This window comes from Centruroides vittatus, unplaced genomic scaffold (genome assembly GCF_030686945.1).
Source record: "Centruroides vittatus isolate TY-2023 unplaced genomic scaffold, ASM3068694v2 contig_970, whole genome shotgun sequence".
In the NCBI taxonomy this organism is placed as follows: Eukaryota; Metazoa; Arthropoda; class Arachnida; order Scorpiones; family Buthidae; genus Centruroides; species Centruroides vittatus.
In genome coordinates this window covers 1,266,835-1,277,690 of record NW_027122643.1, presented here as the reverse complement: position 1 = coordinate 1,277,690, position 10,856 = coordinate 1,266,835, and the positions used below count along the sequence as shown (strand labels likewise).

Below are 10,856 nucleotides of genomic sequence, written 5' to 3'. Positions count from 1 at the left end.
AAGTAATAAAAGTTTTTCTTGATTAAACTGCAACTTTTAAAAAATTATCAATTTTTTAAAAACTTTATCAAATTTCAAAGAGGAAAAAAAGCAAAACAAATTACAAAAGTGCAATTTTAGCTCAAATAAAATTCATGGATGAGAGATGCTTTTAATGTTGCCTAATTTCAGTAACTAGATATTTGTACTAATATTATTTTTATTTAATATTAAGCTTAAATAATGAGTGTAAATCGAAATGATTTATCGATAAAGTCTTTGATTTCAACAATTTAATGATTTAAAAAGTGTAAAATGATGATTTTGTTAATAAACTCTAAGAAATAAAATTAAAATCAGTATATTAAACGATATTTCATAAATTATACAAAAGTTTTGTATCGTATTTCTATAGTTAAAATTTAAAAAAAGATGATAATAAAATGTTTCTAGAAAATGGTTTCGTGTTTGATAGGTTCTTCAGAAAATTGAAATGAAAAAAAATTAAGTAATGTAACGACAACTTGTTTTGTTATGAGATTCTGTAACAAAACGTGTATATAAGATACTAAATCTTATTTTCCTACAAACATTATAACGCGAAGAATTACATGGCGCATGTAATAAAAGTTGTTTGTTTTATAAAATTCTTTGTTACATTCCGGTTGTGTAGAAACATTCAAATAATTGTTTTTATGTACAACGGCATATAGTAATTTAAATATCCATTTTTACTTAAATAGTTTTGCTACATTACACCAATTTATAGCCGCAATTTCCATATATCGTCATAAAATGCAGTGACCTGTACTTTTTTTTATCGAAAGAAACATCTATTGGAAATAGGCTATATATTCAAAAATTTGGCCTAAGATCTGAAAAGAAGAAATATTTGTCTTCTCCATATTCTATATTTTACTGCTGTTTTAATTCTTTAAATTCGTAATATCAACTGCTGTTTTAATTTAATTTTATGAATTGCGGATTTTTATTATTATTTTTACCCTTGTGCTGTATCTACGAGGCACAATCAAGTACCAATGAATTTTAATTAATTAGTAATAATGAATACATTTTAGTAATTTTCCTGTTTTGTAGAGATCTTGTTAATTTACACTTTAATAATAAAAATTAATGTTTTTGTTGTTAGTAGCTGATATTGAGCCGAATTACGCTCTGTTTCCTTCACCCCCTAAGAGAAGTCGTCGGCTGTTAACAAAATGCCAAAGTTCGGAATTTTGATATGATGTTTCAGCACAGTTAAAATCACAATTTAAATAATACGGAAAATACGTATCTCTTGAAGAAACTGTAAATGAAAATTCAGATTCTGTTGAAGTAATTTAGAAATATGTATGCATTTCTTCGATAATAAGAGGTCTCAACTGAAATGTTACAAAAAATATAATGTGTACATAATCAAAAAATTGTTGAAACACATTTTTGTCCTTACCTCTCGCTAACAACTGGGGTAGGGGAGCCCATTATGGCCCACCTAAGGTCTAGATGATAGCTTTGTCGTTTCGTTAAAAAAAAATTGGAATTGATCAAAATAATAGTCTAAACTTGCTGGGTCATAAAGGGCTCCCCACCCCTTTATGATACAACAGTTAGCATTAACTGTTACTCATATAGCAACAGTTAAAAGACAAAACAATTGTGTTGTGGCGGAGTGTACTCAGGATACAAATTTGTTTATAGGAAAACCATCATATGTTCGAACAGTTTTGCACATAGGATTTTAGTAGTTATTATTTGTGTTTCTTCTGAATTCCAGCGTAAAATTGAATAGTGTTGCTAATCTTTTTAAAATAACGTACTTACAATAGACTTATTTAGTCGATATACTGTATATATATACAGTATATCGACTAAATAAGTGCCCAACAGTGAAATTCAAATACAAGCCCAACAGTGAAATTCGCTCGCATAATCTGATAAGCGATAACAGAATTGTTACCAGTGTACAGGGCTCCCTGTAATTTCAGTAGGCTAATCTTAGTCGTAACACAAAAATGTCTTTATTGTTGTAAGCCTTTACCAGTTGTAACTGTTGAGACATTGTAGAAACACTGACAACAAGCGCCTCTTCTTAAATCGTCGCATTCGTAACGTCAAAAAAAGTGTTTCAACAATTTGTCGACTGTGTACACATAGTCTTACAGATCAAATTCAAAGGAATAAAGGTTTATATCGATACTTTAAACCAGGAATTTAGAGATTTTAAAAATCAATTTGGATTATTAGAAAAAAGAAGATCGATGTGGAAAAGGAAATTCTAGATTTAGAAAGAAAATAGGAGCTTTAACAATATAATAAATATTGTGAATCAAAATAAATTGATGATTTGTAATTTTTCTTTAACGGATTATAAAATAGCGAAGTATTGTTTGACCCAATTTATAAAAGAAACATTCAAAAATTACACGCGTAATAGACAAAGAAATTATTTAAAAATAAAATTAAGCCTACATTATAGACGTAAGTTTTTAAATCGCTTCGTTGACAAATTTACGTGTTTTATTCAAGTTTTTATTTACTTACAAAAAAGGAAAATCGGTTGATTAACCAAAGGAATATGCAAATGGTTCTGACCTCACTGTAGTCACGTGAAATTCTTTGTTATTACGTTGAAGCGAAAAGAAATGGCAGCAGAATTTTATTAATAAATAATTATTTGTTATATCAGAATCAAAAAATAACATTTGGTTGTTACGTAGATATAAAAACTTTTGTAAAATTATATTTGGTTTAGTGCTCTAATATAAATTCTAAAGAACAATTAAAATTACAAATACGCAGGTCTATATTTAAAGTGTTAAAAATAAAATATTTTTAGTCTGCAATTTTAAAATTCTAGACCTATAAATTCCCACTGGCGTCCGTTTGTTTGTCTGTTTGTCCTTAATATCGAGAAAGGAGTTAGTTAGATGAAATCCGAAAGCAGAAATGGAAAGTTTAGGCACGGTACCGAAGACTACAATTAACTATATTTGGACTTCCGATTTGGACAGGAAGTCACGTGATTCCGATTTAAAGTTTTTCTTCCAAACGGAGTCAGATAGACGACCGGCATGACTCTCTTGTTAACGGGAAAAGTATGATGTACAGGGAAAATACATTACTAAAATCAAGAGCATTGTGCATCTAGATCTAAAAAATTGCAGCCTGGCGTTGTGACGATGTCAAAATAAATAATTGCTCATTAGAAAATATTTTCAAAAAATGTAAAATGAATTTAGTATTATGGTGTATCAAAAACTTGAATCAAGAAATTAACATAAAGAATATGACCATTTGTAGAAGTTATTTAGTTGTTATAGTTTCTGCGATCAAAGATGGAGCAGGTACAGTTATACCTAAAGGAAGTCCATCAGTATTAATTCGGACGAAGGGATGGCCGAGCGGTTAAGGTAGTGATCTAACTCTCTGGGAGACAAAATCGAATTCCGACGGCTCTAAAAATCTCAAGAATTTTTTTGGGGTGGTCCGTCTGGATATATTGCCCCCATGCCATTATGGGCTTAGCCGAACCCACAAAGAACTTCCTAGAAGGCTCCTTTAGTACCACATGGCGAAGAAAGTTAAAAAAAAGTATTAAATCGTAAATCTATAGAATAAATTATCTTCTCCGAGTACGATACTAATTTGATCTTTATCTTAATTAAAGCGGACAACGCAGTTTGTAATGGATTGGAAAGTTGTTATTTGGAATACTGTTGAATTGTTTTTGCCGTAATAATTTCCTCGGTTTTCTTTTAGGAAATATTTAAAAAAAAAAAAAAAAATTAGAAAATTTGTGAAAATTAACCTCGTACTGGTTGCTTTTGGATGATTATAATGCAGGAATTAAATGTGAGCATGATTCCGCTTATAATAATGCTAATCCAGCGATATACATATGCTGTAGTAAATGTTCAGTCATAAACAATATAGAAAGAGAACTTTTGGGACTCACGTCTATAATTTATTTATATTAAATAGTCGTATAGAGGGTGACTATCCAGATCGATATGCTTTCTTATCATATAACGCGACCTCCACAGTAGACTATATTAGGCCCATATGTTCTAAATTTTTGTCCGCTATGTGATAATTTTTACGATGACAGAAGTTAATGTTTTCTATGGATACTTTGCAGTTTTCTTTCTTTAAAACCAGCGTTGACAAAGAAAATAAATAGCATAGAAGGAACAATACAGAAAATACGATCTTAATATATTTTAAATAACTTTATCGAATATATCATCGCCTAGAATGCATATACAGGTATCCCCGTACAACACAGTTTCCGGTTTCGTTCTAACACTGTTTAGGACATTCTCCGCAGAAAATTTCACAACTTTTAAGTGCAAACTCCTTCATTCGATATATTTTTTATTCGAGTATTATTTTATGCTTGTAATTCCAAATTTGCTCATGAATTTTAGAATATTGAAATTTTCAATTGGTTTTTTGCCTTTCGTCAAGTTTAATGAAACTGATAGTGCAATTTTTTCTTCCTTGTCTTAGCTTTCCTTTCAACCAGATGTCGTTGCTTTTAGACTTCAGCCTTTAAGAATCTTGCCGCATTTTGTTTTTATACATCAATCTTCGTATTTAGTAAAGTTTATTTAAACCTTTTTCGGTAAATATTATTAACCTTTTTTTAACCATAGGTAAGTAATCACTGGTAAAAATGACGAACGAAATAAGGCGATTTCTCGGTACTCGACTGAACGAACACGACCCGCTAGAACAAATTTTCAATTAATAACATATTTTTATTTTGTCGTACATAAAAATTTAATGGTAAAAATAAAAAATAATGAAGACGTTGATGATATTTCTGATCAACATCAAGAAAAAAGCTCAAAAGATGACGTTACTCTGTAAAACGAAAACGCCCTGGTTTAACTAAAATTAATAATAACGCGTAATACAATACTGTTAATTGTGATTGTTAGTTAATTATTGATTAGAAATAAATTATCGATTGCTTTCGTAAACATCTTAGTAACGAAAAAGAATTGTTAACTTCTGGAACCTAATCCCGTTTTGCATTAGTCCTTTGTTTCGTAAAGCACGGATTCGCATAACACGGCATTTTTTCGGAATGTAACTACTGTGTTATACGAGGAGTACCTGTATATACATAATAAGTTATATACATAAAATCCTTTAAAATATTATATATTAAAGATTCTAAGAAACTGTTGCTTAAATTTGGCAGGACTAACATGCTTATGACTATAAGAAAAAGAGGGTCTTTTGATTTTTCGAAAATCTAGGCGTACAGAATTGTCAAGTAAATATTTATAAGATATTATATCTATCTCCTTCCCAGCAATATTAGTTAATTATAATACCAACATTAACACTGTATTTGTGCTCCTTTACTCGTACTGATAGGTTTCTTCTGGGTCACCCCTACATATTCTTTATCGACCCCTATTGGTTTTCAAATGGGATTCTGTATTCTCCCGCTTCTTCCTCATTCTTATTTTGTCTTTATCATTCCTTAATAAACTATATATATTGGGCGCTCGCTTGTAAATTATTTTTGCGTTTTTGTACTTTCCCAGTGTATTCAATAACTGGAAAATACAAAAACGCAAAAATAATTTACAAGCGAGCGCCCAATATGTATAGTTTATTAAGGAATGATAAGGACAAAATAAGAATGGAGGAACAAGCGGGAGTATACAGAATCCCATTTGAAAACCAACAAATAGTGGTCGATAAAGAATATGTAGGGGTGCCCAGAAGAAACCTAGCAGTACGAGTAAAGGAGCAGAAATACAGTGTTAATAAAGCCCTCAATAACACGATCCTGGCAAGCATGGCACAGTCGGATGGAGCAATGGTTAAATGGGATGAAGCGAAGATCGTTAGAACGTTACACTCACCGTCCATTGCGATGGAAATGGAAAAAATAGAGATATACAAAAGTAGAATGAAGAACCGCTGCCTGAACACAAAAGATGCGATGCTTTACCAACAGCATGGAAATACAAGATCGAAAAAAGTATGGATTTTAATAATCCATAAGGAATGAACTGGAACTTATATGTTAATTTAATTTATTAATAATATTAGACTCATGTAATTTGATATTTAATTATGTAACATTAATAGCATGTTTAGTAATTTTTATTATCTGTTTATGTAATATACAAAAAATTTTTGTTGACTATATTTTTAAAAATTCAAATAAGATGAATTTGAACAAAACAGTAATGTTCAAAATAACCACTCAGTCGGTTTAACGAAACACAAAGTTCATATTTACAGTAAAAGTATACAAAATAATACAAATTACAGTCACAATTAAATATGCACAAACACTAATCTAACGACAACCGACTATTTCCGTACACGTTCGTCGAAAGAAACTCCTTACGACCTCCACAAACAGACTTGTAATTAACAGCACCTCCGAGTCAGGAACAAGTTCGTACTCAACCACTGAGGTTTACTTTCCCCAGATTTCCGTAACGTCCAACGAGAGAGTTAGTTAGCACTTCGATAACGACGATCCTAATCCGATCCGATCTTCCCGATCCGAACTCAGCCGATCCCGATACGAACTTACGATACGAGCTCACGATACCAACTCACGATACGAACTCACGTTCCCGCCGAAACTACGGCTTAAATAGTCCCAGACGTTCGAATCGTCCGCCAATCAAATTTGAATTCTTCCACAACGGCCGCCAACGGTCATTTCTCGCCGGCCAATCGTCCGTCTGTCGTCCATTTGAAACTTAACGGTTCTTCCCACGGAAGTTTCTAACGGCCGCTCCTAACGGCTTTTCCGTTATGAAAGTTCGTTATAATAAAACAGGGCGGAAATCGCTCGCCTAGCGATTCCAAATCCTACAAAAACGTTCCATTTTGGAACGATGAATGATAGTCTGACGATGGCCTATCGAAAATAGGCTGAAAACGTTTGGAATAAAGAGAAAAAACTCGGCAAATTAAATTCAGGTGTGTTGGTATTATAATTATTTATAGGGTAAAAATAACCTATATAATCTTGTACACACAGACACACACACACACATGCATACATATATACAGGAAAACCTCGTTAATTCGAACTCAGATAATTCGAAACATCTTTAGTTCGTAAAGGCCGCCACACACGTTCAGGAAATCCTTTGAGGAATAACTGTGCAGGCCTGGCCTTGAGGAAATTCAGAATTTCCTGTCACCCACATACGAGGAGGATAATCTCTCAGTTAAATTGTTTTATTGCCCTGTAAACAAAAGCTTTCTCCCCGATTTTAAAAGTCGGTGTTGTCATTTTATTGCATTTAGAAGTGTTCGATTCGTGGAAACAGTGCACGTGTTCAAATCAAACTGCCACTTTGTATTCTTTCAATTTGTCGTTCGACATCCGTTTGGTTTCTCCTGTCTGTGCAGGCCTGACCTTGAGGAATTCCTGAATGTGTGTGGGGGAAAACTGTACAGTTTCGGCGGCCTGTACAGTCCACCGAAGTAGAAACGAAAAACCATTTGATTTTCCTGCACAGTTTTGGACTGCGCAGGCCGACCGGAACGTGTGTGGAGTCGTGTCGTTCAGTTGTGAGGCCGCTGAGTAGTGAGAACAATGTCCCGTGAATTTTTGGAGGAATTTTTAAAAATTTACGAGAGCGAACCATGCCTTTGGCATGTAAAAAATAAAGAGTACCACGATAGAAGCAAGAAAGAAGCTGCTTATTTACGTTTAATTGAAAAACTAAAAGAAATAGAGCCAAACGCTAATAAAGAAAGCGTTGTAAAAAAAATAAACAACATCAGAAGCGCATACAGAAAAGAAATTAAAAAAAATTAAAGCGTCAATTAAATCAGGAGCAGGAACTGAAGATATATACAAACCAAAGTTGTGGTACTTCGAATTATTAAGGTAAGCTTAAATTTTTAACAATAAAATACGACGAAAAATTAAGCAATTTATTTAGTTGTTTGTATTTTAAATTAGGTTTTTAGATGACCAAGATACGCCTCGAAGCAGTCGCTCCAACATAGATAGTGACGATGATATCGACATTGGGGTATTGTAAAATTTGTTTTTTTAATATAATACTTATATTTGTGTCTTTTGTGTCATAAGAAAAAAATTGAAATATAAATATTGTTAAATAAATTAATATGTCATTGTTCATTTAAGTATATATGCTGAGTTAAAAGTACAAAATTTTTATTATTTTAATGGCAATACAATATTTGGTTACAATTACAACGTTGATAATGTTTAAATGAAGTTCAATTGCCACGGAATTTGGCCTTCATTTACAAAGTAATCCATAAAGTCTTCTCTCACTTTTTTTGCTAAAAAACTTGTGTTTCCTGGATTTTTTCGAGCCAGTTGCGTCATTTTTGAGTCGTCTGTGTTATAACCTAAAATAGTAGTTCCGACATCAGTATTTTCGTGATCAAAACATTCTGGAGGAGAATAAAAACTTGGCACCGATTTCATTAAAAAGTTGTGCAAAACACAAGTAGCCATCACAATTGATTCGATTTTACGAGGTTGTAAATTAATTGCCGTATGAAATATTCGAAACCTCGATGCCAAGATACCAAACGCATTCTCGACAATGCGTCTTGCTCGTGATACGCGATAATTATATATTTTTCTATCTTTGGAAATTAGATCTCCTTGTCTAAACGGTTTCATCATATCTACCCTCAAAGGAAAGGCATCGTCAACTACAAATACGTAGGGCATACTTCTACTACTGTTTCTGACTTTACTTTCAACAGGAATATTTAACTTATTGTTTTCAAGTTTTTCAAAAAGCTTGGTGTTTTTTAGAACACCTCCGTCTGAAACTCTACCATTGGTACCAAAATCACACATGATGAATTGATATTTCGCATCCACAATAGCCAATAAAACCATGCTGTGTCTTCCTTTGTAATTATAAAATTCTGATCCACTTCCACTTGGAGGAATAATGTTGATATGCTTTCCATCCATTGCTCCAAGGCAATGCGGGAAATTCCATTTTTCTTCAAAAAGTTTCGCTATATCCATCCATTCTCTTTCTGTTCGTGGAAACTAAAAAGCAAAAAAATATAAATAAATAAATAAATATCTGACTGTTTTTAATTTTGTGTGACGAACCGTGTTAAAAGATAATCAATTTCCTTTACTACATTAATAAAATTGTTATTTTAGGATAACGCTATGGATAATACAACGGAGGAGAATCATAGCAGCGACGATATTATTACTCCATCAATAATCGCAACACAGGATTTAATAGAACTTTCGGATAGTACACCAGTACAGACGCGACGCAGCCGTCCCCCTAAACGAAGTCGAGTAGACCAAGAATCGTTGACGAACGAAGTTTTATTAACCGTGAAAGATCATTTTAACAAACCACACGTTCAAGATGATCGTTTCGATATTTTCGGCAAGAATGTTGCAATCAAATTGCGTGAACTCCCAAAGCAACAAATGCTGATTGCCGAAAAGTTAATAAACGAAACTTTATTTCAAGCGGAGTTGGGAACTTTAAGTTTATCGCATAAATTGGTGTATGAACAGCAACACTTGCCACATCAATTTTTTCGTTATCATCCACCAATTTCTACCGGTTTCGGTATTACTAGTCGTCCCCCTTCCAGCACTTCCGTCCAAATTCATCATGATAACCTTAATTAATAATTAATATATGTAATTTGTATATGTTAATGTGTAATTTGGCATTTTTGTACGTTATGATAATAAATATCTATTAAAAAGAAAAGTTTGTTCTTACCTTTAAATAATCTTTATGAAGGACTTTGTAAATAGCTTCACATGTTTCAGGTATGATGTAGCCAAGAGCTTGAGGTGATATTACTGTTGAAAATTTGAGATCTTCAAAACTTCTGCCAGTTGCCAAATATCTTAAGGTCGCCGTGAGCCTCTCGTGTGGTGAAATTGCTGCTCGCATTACAGTATCTTGTTTTTTTATAATTGGTGTAACCAATGATAATAGATTTAAATACGTTTCTTCGTCCATTCTTAAATAGTTGTGCCAATCTTTAGGTACTAACTTCAATTCTGAGATCAGGTTCACATGAGAATACGATCCTCTTTTTTTAAGCCACTCTTTACACCATAGACTCCTACGCACATGTTTTTTCTTGCGAGTTTTAATAGAATTCGTTGCCAATAAGCACCCAAGAATAGCCAGTACGTCGTCATCAGATGCCATGGCCGACTGACGAACTGAGAGATTAAATTGTACTTGCGATAATGTAAAAAAGATTTATACAGGAGAAACCAAACGGATGTCGAACGACAAATTGAAAGAATACAAAGTGGCAGTTTGATTTGAACACGTGCACTGTTTCCACGAATCGAACACTTCTAAATGCAATAAAATGACAACACCGACTTTTAAAATCGGGGAGAAAGCTTTTGTTTACAGGGCAATAAAACAATTTAACTGAGAGATTATCCTCCTCGTATGTGGGTGACAGGAAATTCTGAATTTCCTCAAGGCCAGGCCTGCACAGTTATTCCTCAAAGGATTTCCTGAACGTGTGTGGCGGCCTTAAGCTGGTCAATATGGCTTTACTTTTACAGTAACACATTTTCTGGTGTCATCTTACCCGCGAACTACACTTTTTTCCCTCTTATCTAATGAAATACTGACTGGTTTTTCGGATTGCAAGATTGGGGCTACAAGTAGCGGTTTATGATACTTGTAGAGCTCTAGGCTACTGCATTTGGACTACTTCAAAAATAATTCGGGCTACATTCCGCTTTTGTTTTTATAATACCTATCCGGCAACTGTGAGTTTCTTACCGTACGCGTGCTGTTTACCTGCATTTTATTTATATTATTATTATTAATTAATTAATTAACGAAAATAACGTTCTGTATACG

General features: G+C 33.0%; 2 protein-coding genes across 2 annotated transcripts; one reads left to right on the top strand and one right to left on the bottom strand.

Annotated features, from left to right (window-relative positions):
• The first annotated feature begins 7,784 nt into the window (after nucleotides 1-7,784).
• Nucleotides 7,785-9,725, top strand: LOC136985501 (uncharacterized). Its single transcript, XM_067282796.1, has 3 exons — nucleotides 7,785-7,870; nucleotides 7,946-8,018; nucleotides 9,149-9,725. Exon 3 carries the CDS (start codon nucleotides 9,158-9,160, stop codon nucleotides 9,638-9,640), a length of 483 nt encoding a protein of 160 aa, XP_067138897.1. The 5' UTR covers nucleotides 7,785-7,870; nucleotides 7,946-8,018; nucleotides 9,149-9,157; the 3' UTR covers nucleotides 9,641-9,725.
• Nucleotides 8,219-10,196, bottom strand: LOC136985470 (putative nuclease HARBI1). The gene is made up of 2 exons (XM_067282758.1): nucleotides 9,738-10,196; nucleotides 8,219-9,028 (listed from the first exon to the last, which is right to left on the bottom strand). The coding sequence occupies exons 1-2, from the start codon at nucleotides 10,176-10,178 to the stop codon at nucleotides 8,219-8,221; spliced, it is 1,251 nt and encodes a 416-aa protein (XP_067138859.1). The 5' UTR covers nucleotides 10,179-10,196.
• Nucleotides 10,197-10,856: the final 660 nt, after the last annotated feature.